The 25419-nt window shown below is 38.5% G+C and overlaps 1 protein-coding gene across 2 annotated transcripts in view; it reads left to right on the top strand.

Annotated features, from left to right (window-relative positions):
* The window catches only part of cadm2b (cell adhesion molecule 2b), a 246341-nt gene that overhangs the window by 169309 nt on the left and 51613 nt on the right, over window positions 1-25419 (top strand). For both annotated transcript variants that reach the window (XM_087795131.1, XM_087795132.1), the window contains exon 3: window positions 13863-14012. In XM_087795131.1, coding sequence (XP_087651257.1) covers window positions 13863-14012 — 150 coding nt within the window. The remainder of the gene's footprint in view (window positions 1-13862; window positions 14013-25419) is intronic.

Raw genomic sequence — 25419 nt, forward strand, 5'->3', positions numbered from 1 at the left:
ACATTAAAGTTTCTGGTCCTAAAGTCAAAGTTTCTCATCCTTAAATTAAAGTTTTTCGTCCTTACATTAAAGTTTCTCGTCCTTACATTAAAGTTTCTCGTCCTTAAGTTAAAGTTTCTCATCCTTAAGTTAAAGTTTTTCGTCCTTACATTAAAGTTTCTCATCCTTACATTAAAGTTTCTCGTCCTTAAGTTTAAGTTTCTCGTCCTTAAGTTAAAGTTTCTCGTCCTTATGTTAATGTTTCTCGTCCTTACATTAAAGTTTCTCGTCCTTAAGTTAAAGTTTCTCGTCCTTAAGTTGAAGTTTTTCGTCCTTACATTAAAGTTTTTCTTCCTTACGTTAAAGTTTCTCGTCCTTACACTAAAGTTTCTTGTCCTTAAGTTAAAGTTTGTCGTCCTTAAATTAAAGTTTGTCGTCATTACATTAAAATTTCTCATCCTCACGTTAAAGTTTCTCGTCCTTAAGTTAAAGTATTCGTCCTTACGTTCAAGTTTCTTGTCTTAACGTGAAAGTTACTGGTCCTATAGTGAAAGTATCTCTTCCTAACGTCAAAGTTAGTAACTTGAAAGTTTTTGATCTAAACATGAAAGTTTCCCATCTGAGCATGAGCAAGTTTTTCTCCCAATGTGACAGTTACTAACGTGAAAGTTTCTCATCCAACTTAAAGGTTACCTTGAAAGTTACCTGTCCTAACGATAAATGTCCTTGACAAAATAAAGTTAAAGACAAAGATTTTCAATTTGGTTGATCTAGCCATAAAGAATACAAAGTAAATTAAAATCTGTTTCCACATCAGTTTCATTGTTCGACTCTGAAGGGCCACATTATTTCTTAATTGAACGACCTTGTGTCCTCAGAGCCACACTTTTCCCAGGTGTGTGTTCATGTTCATATCTGCTCTTATGGTCGCACACATCTGGCGTTAAGATACATCGACTATTGAGAACACTTTTGTCCTCCATCTGCATTCATTGAACCGTGACATTTATGAATCTCATTCTAACGACAGCCATCAAACACACCCAGATAAAAAAAAAAAAAAAATCTTGATTGTTTTTCTAATGTGATTGTAGTCTAATAAAGTGGCCGCACACCTGTCGTTCTATGACAGTGTCTCGTTGACATTCTCTTTTCCTGGATGAATGTTTGCCAAGAACAAACACTCGCCACTTGATAAACTGCGAGAAGGTCCTTGGGTTATTAATAATTGCTCCGGTAACGAACGTAGGCATCAGTCTCTTCCCTAAAATACATTTCTGTTTTGTTTTCCTCTCATAACCTTCCTGCAGTTTATTCTGCGCCGCCGTGCCTGACTGCTCTCCAGCCATTCATCAAGACACTGCTTTCCATTATTTGGTGCAGTCAGCTGAAACTGAGAAAGGCTACGCCGGTGCCACGGCTCATTCTTCCCCTCGCTAACTCTCTGTTCTCCTCTGCAGAGATGTTCCACGAATTTCTCAGCTCACGGCCCCTGAAACTCTGGCCATTAGACGAGTCATTGAAATTAAACATGCAACACAGCTCTCTAATGATCCGCTTTCTCGTGGTCTGCAAGTGTCAGAAAGAGATGCGAGACATTTCCATTGACATTCATAAAGTGAGCCTCTTAATCCAGCTTTAAAGTGCAGCCATGAATATCAGCTTCGCTTTCTTCCTTTTTTCCTTTTTTTTTTTTACACTTCTCGAGATATCCTACTGGCAAAATCAATAAAGTATCATATTCTAAAATTGTCAGACTGTGATTCCATCAGGCCGTCGTCTGACCTGCATTCTGATAAACGCCCGTAGAGAAGCGGCTGGAGATTATTTTAATACACATTCGACAGGCACTCTGAACGCATTATGCTTCACACTGTCTGCACACATCTCATCCAACACCGGTGAGATTCAAAGAAACCAGGACTGGATCAAAACTTCAGGAGGCAAATACATCATCGAGACACAAATGACATATAGAAGCTAAACTCCTTTCTCTTCCAGTCCTTGAAAAACTGATCATGAAGTTTTGTGTGTTGTTTTGATGACACTTTCCCACACTTTTATATATATTTTTATATCATTTATTAAGGGTTGCAGTTTCAGCAGTAGTCCGGTCTTCACTGGAACACTTTAAGGTACTCCTAAGGTTAAGTTGTCTTGCAGTATTCTAAAGATGTTCAAAATTTAATTTAATTTATTTGTAATTTTTAACGTCTAGATTTTCTGTGTAATCCATTAAATTCATTTCAGTGCCTTTAAACTATGTTTTAGACAAGTTTAATTAATGTAACCATTAGCATTTTGTGTAACCATCTTAATGAAGCAATTTGTCAACAGTTTCTATTGCAAAATAAATAAACCAGATTCCCCACAAGCAGTCCATAATTCCCCTAAAAACAATTGACAAATTACTTTTGTAGGGTTCAAACATACCCGCCATAAGTAAAGTTTGGTCGGGACTGGGCCACAGATTAGAGGGAATTTACTAATTCTGTTTTCTCTTCTGCAATCTATATTTGGTTTTCACTTTGTTATAAATTAGTTTGTGTGGTATAGTTGGGAATATGAGATTTTCTTTTTTACATTTGATGATAATATATATCAAAATATTGTGAATTGTGATGATCTTTATTCCCTTTATTCCAGAGTGTGGGCAGAGCAAGTTTACAAGTTTACGACCCGTGGGTCGAAGAGGCCATGTTCTCTGGAAAAGATTTCTAAAAAGAAGGAAACTTGGGCCTTTTTGCTCTGGCAACTGCGTCTGCGAAGTAGTAGAAGATGGAAGGATAGAGTAACAATGACATTAGCAGAAAAAGAGAACTTATCAACAAGTACAATCATGAACAAGAACTACTTACAAGAGAAGAAAGAGGAAATTAAGTCCTATAACATGTTGCATTTAGGATAAATCTAGTCATCAATCATTTTTAAATCGTACAAAAAAAAAAAATATATATATAATAGTTAGCCATGATAATCATTTCTAGACCGTTGTCTGACCTTTTAAGGTCTCAACTGCAATCAATACACAACTCTGCAGCGAGAATTCTGAGCCACTCTAGTAGAAGAAACTCACAATTCCCCAATCCTTAAAAATCTGCACTGGCTGCCAGGTTCTTTCAGAATCAATTTTAAAATGATTACTTTCAGAACTATTCATGGTCAGACTCCTCCTTACATCACTGATCTGATCCAGCCTTACACCCCAGCTCTGGCTCTGAGGTCTGTGGATCAGAATCTTCTGATGGTTCCTGACCAGCTTCCGGACCAGAGGAGAGAAATCCTTCCAGGCTGTTGCTCCTAAGCTCAACTAACTCTCCCTCTGTGTTTGATGATCTACTGACTCCTTCAAAAAGCATCTTAAGACATTCTTATTTGTTCAGGCTTTTCCCTGATTTTCTGGGTCTCCTGTGTTTGTCTTATGTGCCTTGATCTTTTGAAGTGTATACTGTTACTTTAACTGTGTATTGTTTGTGATTGTTAAAGAGCTTTGTGACCCTGGTCTAGAAAAGCGCTTTACAAATTACCTTTACTTACTTACTTACTTACACATTAGCTGGGGACTTATCTTGTATGACTAGTGTTTTGAATTTACACTCAGTGAGTCAAACTCAATCTCAAATGGGGTCAAAAATGTTGATCACAATCTGGGTCACATACCAAACAAAATGTTCTGTATACTGATTTCAGGCCAATAAAAATATAAATGTAACACGTAGGCAGGTCACTAAAGACGTTCTCATTTAATTCTATCCTTTTTTCTGAAGTTTCCACATTAATTTCTTTCTATCTTTGATGAGATACTTTTTTATTTCAAATCTCTTGCTGGCCCAGCCGGATTTTCGCCCTGGGCCTTGAGTTTGACTCATAATTGACAACACAAGCTTCATCTGGGTTTAACATTTTTACACGGCATGGTACCGTGTCCGACCGACGTCCAGCGGTGATTGAAATAAACTGGTTTCGGTGTAGTGTTGTGCATCGCCACGGAGAGAGTTATCAAAGATGTTTTATTCAGTGCCTAAATAGAAGAGAAGAGGGGGGAAATGTCTCGCTTTAAATCTTTCATTGTCTTTTCATCTGGTTGCATTTTTTAAAGACTAATCTCCGCTCTCCTCATCACTCTTGTCTGGCGTAATTGTATCTCCTCAGGTAAATATTTGATGCCTGTCTCTGGGTGGAAGTTAATGTCGCGGCGGGAGTGTGCCGGCGACGCTCCGAAATTGTCTGCACTAATCTGCTGTGTGCTGACATTGTGACTGATGATCTGTGTTGCTGGTGGCCGACTTGAGCACGGACCGTAATCTCGCAGCTCAGGGTGATATTGTCAGTTCCAGCGCTCCCAGGAGTGGGCTTTCTGGGCTTAGCACTAAAAATAAAAACAGCAGCTCTCAGATCCATGTGACTGCCATGAAAAAAAGAGGGGAAGCACTGTCCAGGGACCAATTACAGCTGCAGGAGTCGGACCCATTGGAAGGCTGTTGTTTGGAAATGTTTGGAAGACGATATAAACATATAGAAGCTACTCCTTAAAGCATGATTGATTTATCCTTTTTTTTTCTGACAGAATGAGATCCTTAAGTTCATGACTTCATGTTTTTAATCTGGACCTCCCTTTTGAGAAAGTGTGGGGAGGCAGGATTGGAAAGAGGGAGGTGAAGAGAAATGTGACTGATCTTTACTGATCTTTACTGCTTGGAGATGTTCCTGGTGAAAGAGGCAGTGTTATTTGAAAAAAAAGAAAAAAAAAAATCTAATGGTATTCATGTTTTCGAGGGCGCCGGCTCCTTTCTGTCTCAGGTTACTCAATCCTCACCTTTTATTCGCCCGGAGTGGCGGTGCTTTTTCTACCACAACCTGCAGCAGACCTCGCCGTCTCTTCACGTTTCATATAATACGTTCAGCCACTCCAGAACGGATACTATTACTCCAGTATTGACGTGCGGCGGCGCTGATGTGTTCTCGGTTTAAGGGATGGACTGTCCTCCCCGAAGGCATCGCCGCCGAGACGCACGTTTATTTGTCACTTTGTCATCAGCGGGAGACTGGATCATCAGAGGAGCAGGCAACCTTCAAACCTCCATTACGTCTTCCGGAACTGTTTGTTCCCCGTGACTCACGGAGGCTAAAACACACAGCTGCGCTCCGCCTTAATCCGTATTTAAATTCACTCGACGCCACATGCTACACACAATGTTGACTCACTTCTTCACACACACTGAACTGCACGTGACTTTTCCCTCGTTCCACGAGATCCACTCAGCCCTCGCACAAGCGCCACTTGTGTTGTTGTGAAGACACAAGTGTACATTGTGTAAAGACAATCGTTGCAGGTGCAGACTCAACCCATGTGACCTTTAACCCTCGTGTTATCTCAAAGGCCCCGAAAACAAATGTAATTATTTTGTCCTTCGTGTTGCTTGACCCAGAGAGACAACACAAGGGATGGGTCACCTTGACCCTGAGTTTACACAGCAGCAGATAATGAAAGAATCGAGTTGAGCTCCAAAAAAATAGAAGAAAAGAAGAGTATATCTTTGTCAGGTAAATAATCTGAGGCTTAAACAAAGAATAGAAATCAGGTCTGGTTTAAAGTCACACATTTAACTTGTGAAAGATAAAGTAGAGCAGAGAGAGTTTACATGTCTGTCTGAATTCTTTCTAAAGCACAAAGCTGTTAGTTCGCTGTTATATCTTCATTGTAGTTTCACAATGAATCATCTTACTCCAAAGGTTTCCACCAAAAAACTACTTTAATGATTTCCTGATGTTCAGGCCCGCAATCCAAATTAGCGTTCACTCCTTTAAGATCTACAGCCGGTAGGATAAGTTACCCACAGACAGACTTGTGTACTGCTCATGCAGTTTTACTACACAAGCAGTGATGAGAAATACAATCATTGAGATTGTGACAGGAAAGTCAGTAGTGGAGTCGACAGATGAGGCCAAATATAGATAAATAAACATAATCTCGTACTGCACAAGAGAAAAAAAAATTGCGTAAAAAAAAATTGTTCTTCTGTTAAGAACAAAATTACAAATTAAAGATCACCGATAAAACACATGTCCAAATGGAACATGTCACCGACCACCCCCAAAACACCCCATTTTAGCTGGGTGGTTCAGTCCCTCTGGTTGTCCTCCCAAACCAGGATGTGGTGAGTAATTGAATGTTTTTTTTAAAGAAATAAATGTAAAGACAAATGGTTAAACGAAATCAGGAAAGGAACAAATAACAACAGAAAAGCAGATAATAATCTAATAACTTGAGGTCATCAGCCTTTTAGAGCCATTGTACGTACAATAATGAAAAAATAAAAACAAACTGAAAGCCCAAATGCTACCTAATAAAGCTAAATAAAAGACCCAAGATATTTTTGGCTAGTCCATCAGAAAATAACAAAAACATGTTCAGCAACTGAAGCTACTTTGTTTCGTCAGTGCATGAAGTGATGAGCATAAAAGAGCTGTTAAGCACAGGCCTTGTATAATCTGGGTTGGAGTGAAGCAACACGATCACTGGGCTTCACCTCAGAATCACTAATAACTGCAGCCGAGGTGACAACGTTGGTTCAAGGTGACATCCTGGTGATCAGTTTGAGTGTGCAGGTGTGAAGCCCAGCAGCTCATCAGAAGAAGGGTCAGGGTGCAGGGACACACGGAGGAATGGGAAGTAATTTGTTATGAAAAAAAAGGAAGTATTATGACGTTTATCACTGCCTACAAGAGAAAATATTATTTTATTTCAACTTGTATTAAAAACAAAACAGTAGATATTTGTATCTCAATATAATTGTATGTCAAGATATTTGTATCTCAATTTATTAGTATCCCGGAATATTCATATCTAAAAAGATATTTGTATCGAAACATATTCGTATATCAAGGTATTTGTATCTCGAGATTCATATCCTGAACTAATTGCATCTAAAGATAATTGTATCTAAAGGTATTCGTATCTTAAGATATTTGTGATTCAAGGTATTTGTACATCAGGATCCTTGTACATAAAGATATTTGTATCTCAAACTATTCATATCTCGAGATATTTGTATTTTAAGATATTTGTAATTCAAGGTATCTCGAGAACCTTGTATGTCAAGATATTTGTATCTCAATATATATATATTTTTTATCAGACATTTGTGTCTCATCGTAACCGTAATCGTAACTCGGGATTTTAGTATCTAAAGATTTTTGTATGTCAAGGTATTTGTATCCTGACCTATTTTTATTTTAAGATATTTGTGTCTCAAGATCCTTGTACGTCGAGACATTTGTATCTTGAACTATTTGTATCCCAAGATATTTGTATCTCAAGATATTTTTTTCTCAAGATCCTTGTACTTCAAGATATTTGTATCTCGTACTATTCGTAACTCGAGATTTTTGTATCTAAAGATATTCATATGTTCATATATTTTTATAACCTATTCATATCCAAAAATGTTTGTATCTAAAGATATTTGTATCTCAATATCCTTGTATGTCAAAATATTTGTATCTCGAACTATTCGTATCTCAAGATATTTGTATCTCAAGATTTTTGTGTCTCAAGATCCTTGTATGTCAACATATTTGTATCTTAAACTTTTTTTATTTTAAGATATTTGTATCTCAAGATCCTTGTATGTCAACATATTTGTATCTTAAACTTTTTTTATTTTAAGATATTTGTGTCTCAAGATCCTTGTACGTCGAGACATTTGTATCTTGAACTATTCGTATCCCAAGATATTTGTATCTTAAGATATTTTTTTCTCAAGATCCTTGTACTTCAAGATATTTGTATCTCGTACTATTCGTAACTCGAGATTTTTGTATCTAAAGATATTCATATGTTCATATATTTTTATAACCTATTCATATCCAAAAATATTTATATCTAAAGATATTTGTATCTCAATATCCTTGTATGTCAAAATATTTGTATCTCGAACTATTCGTATCTCAAGATATTTGTATCTCAAGATATTTGTGTCTCAAGATCCTTGTATGTCAACATATTTGTATCTTGAACTTTTTTTATTTTAAGATATTTGTATCTCAAGATCCTTGTATGTCAAAACCTTTGTATCTCCAACTATTCGTATCACAAGATCTTTGTATGTCAAGATATTTGTATCTCGAACTATTTGTATCAAGATTTTTGTATTTAAAGATATTCACATGTTCACGTATTTGTATGTCATGACATTTGCATCTAAAGACGTTCCTATCTAAATATATTTGTGATTCTATCTTGAGATTCTCTTATCAGCCTTGTATCCAATATTTGCCGTTCCTATACATGGTTTACTTAATTTCCAAGGTCATTTGTTTATTTTGGTGAACCAGTGCTAAACGACTGTTTAGCCAATCACTACTGGAGTACTTCATTGGACCCATAAGCTTAAGTGTAGCTCGACAAATAACGTAACATGTAATTATCACGAGAAACCATAATCTTAAGCCATCTATATTTTGTCACATACGACTGTCTGCTTGATGTATTTTATAATCCCCCCCCCCCACTCACCCCCCAGCATGTTTTCCAAGACCAGTCAGTGGACTGGATCACAAAGTAAAGAAAGGCTCCTGTGGAGTTTTCAGCTCAGTGGCTCTATAACATTGTAGGACTGCCTCCATCACTTTTGAAAATAAAAAATGAAATAGTTATTTTTCAACTGAGAGGGAGCCCCAGACTGCAACAGTGAGTCGAGACAATTCCATGAATCTATTAGCGGGAGCCCAGTTAGTTGCGAGCTCACACAAACCTGCGCCTCTTTGAATGCAATATTCTTGACACAGCGGCGTTTCCGATTATGTGAACATCTCTTATTGGCCTCAAAGGCATAATTATAAAAAGAAATACAGAGATCCTATAAGCTCTAACAAGGGTATGGTTGCCATGCATTTTCATGGGGGTTTTTGTTCAGTGATGTGACAGAAGTTCTGCAGGAGCCGATATAAAGAGCCTCCACATGTTCCCACACACACACGTCTGGGTCTCACAACGGTCGGATTACTTGCAGAGCAGAATCATTTGAATTTCCTGGTAATGATGGAGCCGTGTCAGTTTTCTGGAACTGGTGTAATGACATGATAAGTGATTTTCCCTTGTGGGAACATTCTCCGCATTACTATTTATAGTCGAGGCTGGTGTTCACCTTCCGGCTGACTTTGGTTTCCATCAGGACAATGGGGGTGAAGGAAGGTCCGGGGACCCCTTGGCTGGCCTGGACTTCTGCGCCCCCATGTGAGGCGGACTAATGAGGCAGACAGCTGCTCCCTTGGATGGAATGTCTCTAGCGAACTGTACCTGTGAGAAACGAGGACAATGTCACCTCCATTACAGAAGGACGGGAGCAGAACACACTTGTTCGACTGTTATGATAGCTGAGCGTCCACTTATACAACTTCATGTCTATGAGAAATGACTCATAGATATTTTAGAAGTGGTTTTTACAATATTAAACATGATGAAGTATTCTTAAAACCTTTTTTTGGAGGCCCTGAGCATCGACTTGCCAACCTCAACTTTCATCCATCATAGGAAGACCTTCATTTCACAGCAAAAGTCTGTGGTAGGACGATGATTTATCAGGAATATGAGTAACTAACCCTGCGACAGACTGGCGTCCTTTCCAGGGTGTCCTCTCGCCCTATGACTCTAGGATAGGCTCCAGTCTCCCTGCGACCCCGACCCCGAGATCTATGCGACTAAAACCAGCTTCGTAACTAATTTGCTCTGTACTAAAAACCACACTGAAGTGGATTTCGTCGCAGACTTCTGACAGAAGTGCAGCAGAGGTGTGATATTTTGCTATGGACGAGTCATGTGAAATGTATTTAAGCCGATACATTTTTGCGCAAACGCGTTGTGTCCACTTACATGACCTCCAAGGGTTAAAGATTAATTATTATTATTATTATTATAAAGTTGTCGCTCCAGTTGACATACTGGATGAAATGATTGTTTCCCAGAACACAAGGAAAAGTGAGCAAAAACCAAATAAGACTTGGTTAAAAGATGCTTCCCAGTTCAATTCTGGCTTGATCCAGTGGAACTTCCTGTTCTAGTGGGTGACATAACGCCCCAGTACTGTCCAACTTTTAATTGAAACGAGCTGTGTCTCAAATCGCATATCGTACTAAAACTTAGTATTTTTAGTGCATAAGTGCGTCTCAATTCTTACGCCAATTTAGTGTGCATGGCGCACACTAAAACGCCAACAAAACTGAGTATGGTTCGATCGACACTTTCTACCCAAAACGGCTGCCATCTTAGTGACGTTGACGTTGTTAATGGAAGTTAAGTCACTACCACTCAAATGGAGGCAGCAAGAGAAAAAGTTGAGAGCGGCACCCCCTACGTTAATATTTCAACGTTATACCGGTGTAAGTTTTTCATTTTATTTTTTTTATTTTTCTCATATTTCTTGATCCAAACTTTCAAAACATGCTGCCAGCAGGTGTCAGATAGTGTTCCTACAGCTGGTTGCAACCTTTGTTAGTTGTCGCGTCATTTCCGGTTAGTACGTAGCGGCAGAGTTTGATTTGAGACATACTATCTGTCGAGAATTTGGGTACTAGTTAGTATGTACACTATCCTGATGTATACTAACTTCTAGTATACTTAGAGAAGTCTGCGATTTGAGACACAGCACAGGAGTAAGACATTAAAATATGCTCTTGAAATATGCGCTCTCATTTTGTTATTACTGTTGTTGTGTTGTTTTGTGGTTAAAACTAGTGACCATCGTTCAGCTAATCCAAACCTGTTTGGTCGACCAAAACTAATGAGACTTTCACATCCATGGGAACTTTGCCTTCAGAGAATTCATGAAGTTATTAAAAATAATTCAAACCAGGGATGATTGAAAGAACCTGCTAAAGAAACAGACAAGCAGTTGATTAACTGACTGAAATGGATAAAGATGAAGAAAAGTCAAAGACATGAACAAAGACCAGTTTAAAAAAAAAAGGGTTTACAAAAACCCATGAACAAGCGGTCGATACCCCTGAATACTCTCTTTGTTGCTGTGACGGTTTAAAAGATGCCACATGGGTGCTACTCCTATTAGCCTCGGCTCCTTGTTATCCCTAATCAACCAAAACCAGTATTGGTTTTAGTCGTCAGAGTTCAATAGAACACAAGCGGGACGGCGACAATTAGGGGACTTTGCAGAGGCGACATGTACAAATGCAGAATAAGAAGGTAAGAATCCGGCAAGGCCGGGTGATTAGGCCTCATTTGGTTGTCTTCTGCAAACTGTGACGAGCCGCGGTCGCAGGGCGAGGCAGTCGCTCGGATCTAAGGCCCACAGTGTCGAGGATTATGTGTCAATTTACCGCCCAACTGCAGCCGAGACTCTACAGACGGCATGACTACCTCTAATTAGGCCGTGCTACCAATTAGGACCCTGCAATAAGGGAGACCCTTAGAGAATAAAACCAACCTTGTTTTTCCTGACACTAAGAATTCTGCTTTCCCAAAAGCTTTCATTTTGGCTCCCTCTGCCTCGTCGTGACGGGAAGACGACATTAAGAAGGGCTGAAGTTTCACAACAAGTCCAAACTTTTTCCTGGGCGAGTCTAGGAGTTGACGTGACTAATCATTAAGCAGGTTGGCAAATGGAAGTGGTTACGACAGCGCAGGGTTTAAAGCTATTTTTGAGGTGACTCATCTGGTAGGATCGGCCGGAATTATGGGTTCAACGGAGGGAGTTTACATTAACACCTTTCAAAATCCTGTTAGGTCTGCAGTTTCTGAGGAAGAAAAGTGAGTGATGTTTTTTAGGAGCCATGAGATTACAATGAGTAGTTCCTGGAGATGTTGGTAGTTTCTGTATTAATGCTTTAAACAACATCTACTTTGAGTGAACAGAGATCGATTCTGTGTGGAAATCGTGAGTTTTAGATTTACTCTTGGTACTAAGCTTCAGAGGTCAATTTTCTTTTTACTTATTTCTAAAAGGAATTTCGCCAAGTGATCAATAAACCACAATCCCAAAATATTTACATCTAATTTGAATGAATATTTCCATATAATATTTTTGTAGAACATAAAATGGCTATTTAAAGTAACAAAAGTGTTCATTTTAATTTACAATTATGTATTCAAATTTGGGAAAGGTTTTAAAATAATGAGAAGAAAGATAGTTATCATGTGATGACTAGGTAGAAGGAAGAAGACCTTAGTGCAGAGGAATAAAGAGGCAAATAACAGGAGGGAAAAAGGTAGAAAATTAAAAACGAAAAAGGCAGCCTATTTATAAAAAGTCAAGGAAGTCCGGTATGTCTCGAATCACGCACTTCTCCACTTAATTTTGAATGCACAAGTGCATACTTGTTCTTATTTTATTTTGATTATTTTTTAATGGAACAATGCTGTATTGGCTGTGGATAATTTTCCCAAAGGAGACCTCCTGAGGGATCAATAAAGTTCTACCTAATTCCACTGAGCAGTGTTTACGAAATGTAGTGCACTCATTCAGAAGTACACGATTTTAAACACAGCACGGAAGTCTAGAATACTTACAGGCCAGACGCGACGTGACCGAAGAACAAAACGCAGACACAAAGAACGAGAAAACAGAATTAAGACTCCAAGGAAAGAAATGGTAACAAAAAAAAAAAAGGCTCAGGCGCTGTGGCAGACCTGGAGAACAACAACAGCGATTCCAAAAAAAAAAAAAAAAAAGGCTTATACTTGAGAGTACAAAGAGAAACCGGGACCACATCGTGAGTTACTGGAGATGACGCTCCAGGGCTATAGACGAAGTATCAACGCCTTCTGAACACAGCGGGAAGCAATCACGAGAGATTGCTGTCAGGTGCACATCGTTCCAGTCTATGGCGAGAGGAGAGAAACAGACCAGGAAGAAAGAAGTGCACTATCAAAGTATAAAAAGATAGGAAGCAGTGCGAAATGCAAGATTTATAATAGCAATATTAATAATAATAAGAATGCAATACAATAAAGGAAAGTACACAAAAGTGCATCTCAAAACATTCCCGCTCTGTGGAGAGCGCGGAGGCGGATTCTTCTTCTTCTCTGGGAAAATGTTTTCAACAGTGGTGGTGGATCTTTATGGCTTATTATCAGAAATGTATTTCAAGTTGACGGTGATGCCATCGACACGTCTCAGTACGGGATCATTGTTGGGATTTAGGATTTTCAGGCCAAAGTTCACCTCATTATAGAACCTTGTTTTTTTCCGTTTCTTGTCAATTTTAATGCCTGTTATACGTGAATTACATCTGATTTTCAAATATAATGATATTAAAAAATATATCTCGAAAGAGTCTAATTTAGGATCTGATATCTGTCCAGATTTTTTTTAATTGAAACTACTTAGGTTCAGGAAGAGCTAGGACATTGTACAGACCAAAATCAGGCTTTTAGGAATTCCATCTTTTCTTCCCTGTTATGGATGAATATGATAGATGGATGGATGGATGGATGGATGGATCACCTAAAATATAATCATCTGCTTCTCATCCTTTATTAGCTCAATATGTCATTAAATATGTTCATCCTTTTTTTTTTTAATTAGCAAACAGACCGACAATTGGTCAACGTAATAATAATGTTCATCAGAAAAATGTAGTCAATTACCCTTTATTCTCTTTATACTTTGATGAAAGGTGCACAGACTCGCACTTAAGGGGAAAACTTTTCTCATTGTCTGCATTTGAGTATTCCAGTGTGTAACAGCAAAAAAATCCAGCATCAATCCTCCGAAATGTCTCGTATTAAATATCATCCCCTTCTTCTGAAAGTCAAAGCACGACACTATGGCACCTGTGAAATAAATACCGAGCAGGCGGCTCTTGTGATTGGACTTTATTCATGTCGCAGCCTTTAACTCACTGGCGACGCTCTCCTCCTCCCACAGGTGGTCAAGGTCAGTTCCCCATCACTCAGAATGTGACGGTGCTGGAGGGGACGCAGGCCAACATGACCTGTCGTGTGGATTACAATGATAACACTTCCCTCCAGTGGTCGAATCCTGCACAACAGACGCTGTTCTTCGGGGACAAGAAAGGTGAGTTGGATCAAAGACGCACACAAAAAAGACGCAAAAAAAAAGTCTGTTTCAACTTGTTTTGCGGATATTGTTGTTCACATCATCTAGTAGCTGTGAATCCACATAATTATCATTTAGCCGCCCTTCATTTGTGCGTCACTCCAGGCGGGTGTAAAAAAAAAAAACAGGCCGGTGATGGAGTGAATAACTGCACTTCTTTTCCGCCAAATCCAATTTTTTTAGGGTGACAAAAGTCTGAAGTTGATAAATGAGACTGCCGAGAGTTTGAGGTGTTCATCTTTCTACATTTCCCCGCAGCGGATTACTCGTTTCATTCGCTTCTGTTAATACAATATCAATGCTCCAGTGATTGAAGGTGAACTTTTCCTTTGAGTATCAATTGATTGACAGAGAGCGAGAGAGAGAGAGAGAGAGAGAAAGTCACTTCCAAGAAGAACTCCTCTCTCTCCTCGCACAGGTGATTGGATTTAATAATGAGGTCTTAAGGTTGGTTTTCTATTAGATTAAATTAACTCCAAATATAATTAAACCGAAGTTAAATGAGTCATAAATAGATGCCGGGAACGTGCCCGTGAGGATTTGACTTCAAGTCTCTGAGGCGGAACTTATTTTTTTATTTACCTATTAGTCTCTTAATCCGTCCTTCTGTCAGTCACCATTATGGTAGAAGGAAAACCTGTGATATGGAATAACAATCATGGGTTTGCATCTTAGTGAACGCTGCACGCTGCACCTGTCAACTCGCTCTCGTAAGTTACTTAAAGCGACGATAAGTACGATTTAACAGATTGTTTCTGGCTCCCCCTAGTGTCATATCAGTATAACTGCATTGTTGTTTGTGTTGACAATAATAGCCTCTGTTTATTCATGCTGGTTACTTCAAAAATCTCTTAGTAAAGCAAACTCTCCCATCTGGTCGTCCTAACAAAATTATGTAGTGAAAAGCATTGTTAAAATATTTTAAGGGCAACTAATGTGTTGATTTAAGTGTGTCTTGAATAGATATTGGACTCTATTGTATCATCAGTATGTTTATGTTTGTACAAAACTCTCTTTTCATTGAAATATTTACATTAGAAAATGATATTAAGCCCCACCCGCTGAAAACAATTGCTATTTTTGGAGATTAAATCTACTCTACCATAACCACGCCTACTCTGCTATGATTGGTCAAGCATTGAGGTTTGTCACTACGTGTCATCAATCCCGGAATCTTCCATCTCCAAGGGACTCGTTGTTAAACAAATTGGGGCGTGATTCCAGCTGGAGGAGGAGTCAAGACATTATAACATCATCATGGACCAAGCTCTCGTAACCTATCGTAAGCTGAAATTTCAGAAAGGGGTGAACTTTATAAGTAATTTAACTTCATCAGCTGTAGAAAGGAGAGACCAAGAAAAGATCTAAATGAATTCCAGTTTTAGGAGAGAAAAGATAAGAGTTGATGTCAACATCTATACAGAGTAAAACTAAATGGATGTTTAAGACAGATTAGGCCTCCTAGATTGACAGTATTGCAATCAAAATACACTTCCTGTCACAGAGAGTTCCATAAATGAACAAATCCCTAGCCAATGACTCAAACTTTACAAAGATTTTGGCCCCTTGCGTGATTGATATGGACACTCCAGTCACTCCAAATATATTAAAGTATTATTTTTGGCAAAATTATCGTAATTATTTGACTTTAAAACCATCTCTCACAGGGTTTTAACGGCAAAGATTGAAAAAAGAGAGCTCATAAACACATCCTTCATTCTACTCATTGAAATGTATGTCTTCACCGCTTTGAAGATATGAAAATGATCAAGATAAAAACATGAAAATTATGCTTTTATTCCCTTCCCTAGCGCTGGTGAATGCAGAGCAATAATGTAGATGTGAGTGCACGGCGGCTCTAAAAGCATGCATTGAGTGTTTCGGAGAGCACAATATATGTTTGAACCACTTTGCCCTCCGTGGGCAGCCATTTATATTGCATGACAGCAAAACTTCTCCCCGAGCAATATGGATGACTCAAATGAATGCGGTCCACCCGGCTGAGGTTGCCAGGGCCAAGTGTGGGAACACTTCCTCTCCGTCTCGTTTTCGACAGCCAAATAAAAAGCTTTATTGGCACAACTAATGTCATGCCTGTGAGGCCATCAGGAGAAACGGGAGGCGTGGAAAAACACCGGTTTTGTGCAAGGAAGAGGGCGGGACACCTGGGTAGAATCTCTGCTGTGCCAAATCACCAGTTAATTGCCTGGCAGAGAGCTGCGACCGTCCTCCTCCCCGTTTGTTTTTGCGCCTTCATGTAGGATCCAATGGAAAATGTTAGATCCAACCTTATGCTGCGTTTCTGTCCGAGGAAAATCACGGCGGCCTGGCGGAGTTTGAGTCTCGCATTCAGGAGAACAGCTGGTCCTTGTTGGAGATTAGATTCATACTTGATGCAATTTAGCTTTTTCCTTGAAGCAACACATCAAGGTGTAGCTGTCTGTGGCTTCACAACTGTCTTATGTCGTTTCATAGCGTGAGGCTGAGCTAGTTGCAATGTTGCTGGTCCAGACCATGACCGGCCAGACAGTTTGGGTGTGGCTGCATTATATTAAAATAATAGACACTTAGAAAGGCTTTTAAAACTGAATCCTAATGTGTTCTTTTTAATTTTGTGCTTTGTATTTTTGTTGATATTCTGTCTATTAGTTGATTATTATATTATTATTATCTATTATTTATTTCATTTTGTTGGTTATTTATTTTTATATATTTTCTCTATGTCTTAATTAATGTCTGTTTAAGTCTATAACTGTTTAGTCTTTAATTGTTTTAAGTGTTTAATGTCTTTAATGTTTAGCACCGTGGGTCAGAGAGGAACACAATTTAATTTATGCTGTATGTCTCAATGCATGCATATTTGACAATAAAAGAACTTGAACTTGAACTTGAATTAGGGTTGTAACAATACCAAAATTTCAGGAGTCGATACCAATACCAGTCATTTTTTTCGATACTTGTTGTTGTAAAAAAAAAATCAGCCTTTACTTTGAGGTACACAACAAAACCAACAATCAAAAATGTATTGTTTAAAGAGTGGTGATGGTAACATTTTTTCCTTCTACATGCAACAATAAACAAAACCAACAACTATTATACACTCAAACAGTGTTGGACAGCCTTTAAGTATAAATAAAAACACTCTTTAAATATTTGGTGATGAGCAGCGATAGTAAATTGAACATTTTGTCTTATAAGTGTGTATATAAATAACAAACGTCAACTATTATTTATTCAAACAGTGCTGATGAGCAGACTTTAAGTTTTAAGGGAACACGTTTACCTATATACTTTATTGAATATTGTTTTGATTGTTTAAGCGCTTTGTGACCCTGGTCTGGAAAAGCGCTATACAAATAAAAATTACTTACTTACTTACTATACTGCCCCCATCAGGGCACCTCAAACACATTTGTTTTTGGCCATCAGGTCACCTTGACCCAGAGACAACACAAGAGTTAGTTGGCCAAAAGTGGATTTGGCACGTTGAACATCCTTATTGTTACCTAGGGTGTGATTAATACTTACTATTGTTTGTTTTTTTTAAATAAGAAACTGAAAGATGGATGGAAAATCAAATGTATGCTTATTCTTCTGCTGAGACAGTCCTGGGAACATGTGTCCCCCATGAAGTCGAGGGGGAAACTATGAAATTGGATGTAGAAATGTTTCTGACAGCTAGACTTTTTTTCAGTATTCCTTGTCAAGATAATTTGAAATAATATATATTTCTAATATTCAACTAATAAATCGCCTGTAGGGGGCGCAGGGTGGCAGAGTGGCTAGCGCCATCCCATCACACAGTTGCATTTTCGCTTCCTGGTTGGGAGGGAGACGACTTGTGTGGAGTTAGTATGTTCTCCCCGTGTTGCGTGGGTTTACTCCAGGAACTCCGGTTTCCTCCCACAGTCCAAAAACATACAGAGGTTGAATGGGAACTTGGGGAAAATTGTGTTTGATTGAACGTTTGTATGGCTTTCTGTGCCCGACTGGCGGCCTGTCCAGGGTGTCCCCCGCCTCTCACCCGAAGAATCTGGGATAGGATCAGGATAGCCCCCCGATCAACCCCCATAAGGCAATAAGCGACAGAAAATGAATGAATAAATTGCCTAAAGATCCTTAGTTTAGTCTATCGTTTTTTAAAAATATTTAAAGTATATTGAGACAATTTAAATAAAATACATATCAAATTAATTAATATACAAAATAAAATAAAACGTAATATTATGTACAGTTCAGAGTTGTCCCATTATTTTGAGGCTGTATTTATTCATCAATTTAGATCAATGGCCCCTAAAAGTTACATATAGTGTGGCTATTTAGTGAATGTTATGGCTCATCGTTTTAAGGGGAATATATATGAAATTGTATTGTAAAAATGTATTAAATTGTATTAAATATCAACTTCATTATACATATTTAAATGTAAATATTGACATATTTCTGTGATCCAGCAGCAGATAGCAGAATGCTATATTTAGCCTCCAAGAACAACAACAAACTGTCAACAATTCAGAGTGGGGCAGATGTTTTGTTTATTCATATTTCAGTTACAGCCAAATGTCAGATGATAATTTACTCTGTTTTTGGCACAGGTTTCCCTCTGTTTTAGATTCAGGCACCGTATTATACTGAATTTGATAGAAATATAAAATCCATGTTTCACTTTTAACAAAAGATTTGACAAAAATATTGTTAACCTGTCATTTTCAATGACTTATTAAGCAGTAACTTATGAGTAAAGCCAACTGTCGGTGGATTTAAAACACATCTGTGAATAAAACATCACTAACGTTCCTATCCTTGTTTAAAGTTTGACTAAAAACAGTGTAGTACTTTTGTTTTCCCTCCAGCCCAAAGATAAAGGCTTTCGTCTTGCTAAGGTTGGGTTTTGATATTAAATAGCGCAGGAGGAAACGGAGTATTAAAATGACCTTTTCCGATTCCTTTTAAGCATTTCATAGTAGTCTTTAATGTCTGTGTATTAAACAGGTTTGCCTGCAGCCGAGTGAACAAAGACAAGAATCTGACCTCTGCCCTGATTTTAATTTGCTCTATTTTTAATTCTAATGTCTTTTATAAAGGAAGCAAGACCATTAAAAAAAGATTGACTCAGTCAGGGAAATATAATTAAAGCAGATAGGTTATCTTGTCAATAACGACTACATTTAAGTTCTTGTTATTTTAAGCAATAAGAAATTGTGTGTTGAGCTTGGCAGCGTTAAAAATCCTGTCTCTCGCTTGGTTTTGGTCTTTGACTTTTTCTTTCTCTTTTGATATCTCTAGATATCTATTTCATTTTTGGTCTTGGTCTTGGTCATGTTCATGTTCTTGTTCTTGTTCTTGTTCTTGTTCTTGTTCTTGTTCTTGTTCTTGTTCTTGTTCTTGTTGTTGGTCGTGTCTTCGGTCTTGTTGCTTGTTCCTGGTACTCTTCCTGTTCTTGGCCTTGGTCTTGTTCTTGTTCTTGTTCTTGTTCTTGTTCTTGTTCTTGTTCTTGTTCTTGGTCTTGGTCTTGGTCTTGGTGTTGGTGTTGGTCTTGGTCTTGGTCTTGGTCTTGGTCTTGGTCTTGGTCATGTTCATGTTCATGTTCATGTTCATGTTCATGTTCATGTTCTTGTTCTTGTTCTTATTGTTGGTCTTATTTTTGGTCTTGGTCTGTTCTTGTTCTGTCAATATCACTTGGTCTTGACTCTGTTTGGTCTTTGCCTTTTTCCTGTTTTAATTCATTTTTTTGTCCTTGTCCTTGTCTCTTCTTTCTGTCTTGTTAGTGTCTTGTGTAACCAGAGGCTTTTTTCTCAGTAAGATGTCAAAACCTGCTTCATTTCACCAGTACAGTGAATGGACTGAAGATACGTAAGTTGTAAAAAAGTTACATTTCAATTTGGACTTCCTCCTTTTAATCTTCTGCTTTGTTTGTTTGCTCATGAGAGTCCTGTGTCCTATAAAGATGCTGGTATGCTCTCCTAACACGCGTCTGTGAGTGTGTCATTTGTATAATGTATAAACAAATCAAATAACGATCTTCTGAGAGTTTGTTTCAAGCAATTATCCACATTTTTTTTTTCGTCTTCTATCTATAAAGCCTAACTCATAATTTCCGTACTTAGTCTAGCAGTTAAAATCAGAAGGGAGCTGGTCGGAGCTTTTAAACGTAGAATTACAATCATCCTCGACACATTCACCTCAGTGATTTACACACTGATCACAGACTTGGACACAAACTTCAAAATATTCAGCCTATAATTAACTCCCTTTGAGTTTTAGGAGCCAGAGGCAGACAAATGTATTTGAGCGAGGGGGTGGAGTGATTCAGAAAAGACATCCTTTAGGAAAGGAACCATCAGCATTCTTAGCAACTCTTACTGTGGATTTATCTGATGAAGCCTCCACACAGCGAGGGGCTCTCAAAAGTAAGCAGACAGGAACCTTCATCTTTATATGTCAGCCGCACAACATCCACTCGCTTCAATTGAACTAACTCTGCACAGTATCACTTGACTGCCCAAGGATGCACCTGTGCGCGAAGACAGTTGGTCAATTGATCCAACCTACCACAGCACTGGAGACTTGTGTTCTGATGAAGGAGGCTGTTCTGACTTTGTCTTTCCAAGGTCAACTTCGCCACTTTACGGCTCCGACCGGACCGTTCTGGATCTAATTTATTCATTTAACTCTCGTTCTTGCGTCTGCAGCAAAGTGGAATCTAACTTAATCCCGAAGCCATTTTAGTGACTTGAATTTTAATTCACTAAAGAGCATGTTAATGTCTTTAAGCTGCTTACGGGTTTTTAAAATGTCTCTCAGATCCAATGTCTCATGTCATGACTTGTTCCTTTTTGTGAGGAGGCATGAACATGTTGACATACTTTATGTTAGGACTACTTTTCTTTTAGATACAAGTACGACACCATCGTATAATGTCATCTTATTAAAGGTACTTTGACTTCAGAGTTAAATCAACATTATAAAAAAAGGTAAATGTGTGCACCAAATAACACCCCTTTGGCCACGCCCACTCCAGCAAATAGTTTAGCCTAGTGGAGGAATATTCAACTAATATTTCTTGAGGGCCAGATTTTCGAAAGGCTGTCCAACCTCTTTACTAGTTTTTCCTGTTGAATGTCAGGATTTTCTTCTCATTATACTCCTTGTTGATGGCACAGATAATGTGACACGAAAGACACACTTTTTGCTTTTACTTTGTGTGTCGATATCTTTCTTTCAGCTCGTTGTTAAATCTTTCTATGTCAACTTTATGTCGCTATGAATAGACCCTTTTGCAAATCAAGCTCCTTGGGTAACTGTAAAGAAAACAGCCTTTGCCCGAAAGAAACCACATAGCCGCAGATTAGCAGTACTGCGCATTCAGTTTTTATAGGTGAATGGGGCGCGGGCATCCAACCTCCATCATCTGGAAATATACTGGTTCATCTTTTTGTATTAATGCCACTGAAACATTAGTCAAAGCAAGTCTTTCAAATGATTTATGCAGCAATTATTTTGTATTATAGGTCTTGTGATCTTGCTAGAGCGTCGTTAAATCGCATGTACTACAACAAAAAAGTCTTTGCGATCAAAAAGAATAACAACAAAAAAACACCATTCACCCACAACCATTTCAGCTCCTATACATCAAGGTAATGGCTGCCTCATGTACATTTGCTGTCGCTCTTGAGGACGAAAGCAAAGTGATACAGGAGCTCGGAAACACGCCGTCTTGATGTTCAACCTGTTTCCAAGCAACGGAGTAAAGGTGAGTTTCACACTCTTGGCTGTCGCAGACATTCGCCTCTGGTGGATAATCCCAGTGGTCTTCGCTGCGAGTTGTGACCCACAATTTATCTACACTTCAATGTCATTTCTCATCACAGAGCTGGAATCAGCAGAAAAGATGTGGCTGCAGGTGGGAAGGCGAGGTTGACAGCCTAATGTATCACTGGTGGGAGTATAAACGATAAGAAAGACGTCTATCTCATCCTCCGCCATGAGAGGCTTCAGTCAAAGCTTGGCAGCGTCGCACACACAGGGAGAGCTGTAACCTTGCTTGAGTCTTCAGCTTTCTGTGGCATAGAAAAAAAAAAAAACTTTGAGAATCTAGACAAAACAAACTGTCTTCTTAAGTAACAAGTTTGAACTTCAGGTTTATTCATTTGAAGGCCTGGTTTGGAATGTAATGTCCTAATGCCTCTTCAAATGTCTTCCTACACAAGCCTTCTGGTTGTAAAAACAACACAATTTATTACATTTTACGAACTATTTTCCCCACAGTGATTACATATTGCACTTGTTAGGATACAAGCTATCGTTAGAAGCTAATAAAATGACAACGTCCATGCATTTCTGTTAGTTTACGATTATGAGTTTCAATTAACTTAAAGAATAAAAGTCAGATCTGGTTTTAAGACACACATTTTATTTGTGTACAAATGAGAAAAGAGATCAGTTTACGTGAAGCACAGAGCTGTTAGTTCGCTGTTAAATCTTTGTCGCTGTTTCAGGAACAAGTGTGGTTGAGTTACTACTTTCAAGGTCGAAGGTGGCTCAGTGATACAATTATAATAATAATAAATCTGGTCAAATAAATTTGATAACATACTTTAGCTCAGTACTTTCGCATCACTCTCTGTTAAAACAGACATTTTGAAGATAAAGCATCGCTTTACTGGCAATTGCAACGATGTCCATGTCCCTTTGGACGTTCGTCACTTTATAGCCTCGACAAACATTTCAAATGTGAAGCAACTAACAACCACAAATTGTCCGTGCTCTCTCTTATGACGTCTATTGTGCCGCTGCAGTGGCTTTATGTACAAACCATTCGCTCGTCCCCTTTGTTTCAGAACCCCCCCTTCAGTGGGTCCTTATGTTCATGGTCAAATCCTGCAATTGAGACCGAGCAGTTCGTCTGCTACCCTAACATGTACCGAAATACAGTATACCATAAAAGATTAGCAGGGGTTTTTGTATGCTGGACACTAGCTTAGTAAAAACCTCATTCATCCATCCAATTTCTTGAACTTATCGTCCATCATTCTCGTATGTGACATGATCTCTCTTGGACCTCCCTCTTAAGGCAGTGTAAGAAAGCCTGAAAAAGACACACAAGCCAACTGAACTGGTTCATCCGAATGTGGATAAGCGGCACTTCTACTCCATGCACTTGCAATCCCATATTTTAGATAGAGCCCATTTTAAATGTTGCCTGTTTTCTCGCTCGGCTCCAGGTAGCCCGGAGCGTATACCTGCTGAAGCATGAGAAAGACAGACAACCACTCGCACTGGTTGGCCTACTTTTATTTTACCGTCTATAACAGGGACTCTGCAAATACTTCATTACTGTGAATGCTAACCACTTCAATGAATTCACTCACAGAAAACACATGGGCTTTTCTATAAATGGCAATTAGCAAAGGTTGCATGACAGAAGAACAGCCGTCTGTCAGGTGATGAGGCAGAAAAACATTCCCTTATGAAAGTAATAAGTCAAGTTTACATTGTGGGGTTGATTAGTTCACTGTTGTCTGCTCTTATTACTTTTATTTAACACTTGTTGTCACAGTTTTGTAATATTTTATTTTATATTATGTTAAGTGATAGTTGACCCAAAATTAAAATGTTTCACCTATTTTCACTCTCAACTAGGGTTGTCATGATACTCAAATTTTAGTAGTTGATACCAATCACAGTCAACTTTTTCTATACTTTGTTAATTTTCGATACCCCGGTTAAAAGAAAAGTAGCCTTACTTTGAAGTACACAAGTTTATGAATTGAAGAGAACCGTCCAAACTCTGTTGATCAGCCTTCACGTATAACAAGAAAACTCCTTCAAACATCTGTTGATAAATGAGAAAATCAACAGCTATTATACATTCAAACAGTGGTGATGAGCAGCCTTCAAGTATAAAAAGAAAATATGTTTTCATATTTTCTTTCAAAAACTTTGTGATTTGAAGTCTCTCTTGCTTCTGCTCATTGTCATAGATTCTGAAAATGAAAACCAAATAAATAACATGGGTTAAGCAACAGTCAGAAACCATCCCATAATGTTACATTTCATAACTATATCGTCAAAATAAGTTAAAGCAATGTTAAGTACTATATACGGACATCTGTAGGCAGTATAGCTGAATTGAATTGTCTCTTGCTCGGATAAGAACGTTTGTTCTTTGTGAGTTTAATGTGACATAACTTACATCAGACTGAAACGCACTCACCTTGATACCTTTAAAAAACGTCTTTCAAGTGTTTTTCGAAGTTTCTTCCTCTAGTTTTCAAACTTTGGACACAAGTTTCTAAGGGTTAATATTTAATCCACATTCATCCTCGAATTTAAAGTATTTCCATTCTTTCAAAAGCTTTTGTACTTATTCGGCACTCACTCGTAGTGTATACTGCCCCCAGTGGTTCCTGCAAGAACCCGTGTATTCACTACTTGCGTTAACAATAAAAGCTGGTATCGTTGTATTTTGTACTGAATTGGTACCGAAGTATCGGTTCTTAGGACCGCCCTACTCTTGACACAAGTACTCCAGGTAACTATGGCAAGTAGTGTAGACAGTACACTGGAAGCGCTCGCGATATTTACCTAGAGTACTTCCTGTTTGTATTTGTTTAAATTTCTGCTACAAACCAACTTTAAAATAAAGACTTTTTAAAGTTTTTCCAGAACAATTCCTCTTGTTGAGGGCTGTTACAGAGGAGCAGTATTTGGATGTTTTTTTTGTTGTTTCTAATAAGCACTAGTTGCTTTATTAAAATGGATTTATGTTTTTGCCTACATCTCCAAAAATACATTTGCACTTAAAAGATGGTTCAGGAGAAATAGGTTTTAATGAGTTCCAAAGCGAAACCTTTTACATATCAAGCAGAGGAAGAACTTGCTTCTTTTGATAGAGGGGCAGATGGGCTTGTTTGTATGCTAACTTTATATTGACTCCGAGTTAACTATTGATTAAAACACAGACCCGTGTGACCCATTTGTCTAAAGCCGAACACTGCCCTCCTCTCATGTCGTGCCAGTTCGCTACTTGGCACACTTCTGCTCGTTCATTATGTATTTCCGTCTCTTCGGTTTGGTCATCGCCACCTCCGAGGACACAGCGACAGATCGGACCAGCATGCAGATTCCTCCACATCACAAAGCGGAGACGGATCTAATGGCCGGGGCCAAAACATCATTCACACGTCAGGCCAATTAGTGGGAACGGCGGAGCGGCGGGTCACCGCGACGACACAAATGGATCTGAACCATATGTCTCTTTTTGCCGGAATTATCTCTCTTCTATGTAGCCGGGTCTGTGAGTTATTATTGCGGCGCAAGACAAATGAGAGCAGAACTGTCCTTCTCCGTTTTCATTATGATT

The sequence above is a fragment of the Callionymus lyra genome, chromosome 7 (assembly GCF_982586985.1).
Source record: "Callionymus lyra chromosome 7, fCalLyr1.hap1.1, whole genome shotgun sequence".
NCBI lineage: Eukaryota > Metazoa > Chordata > Actinopteri > Syngnathiformes > Callionymidae > Callionymus > Callionymus lyra.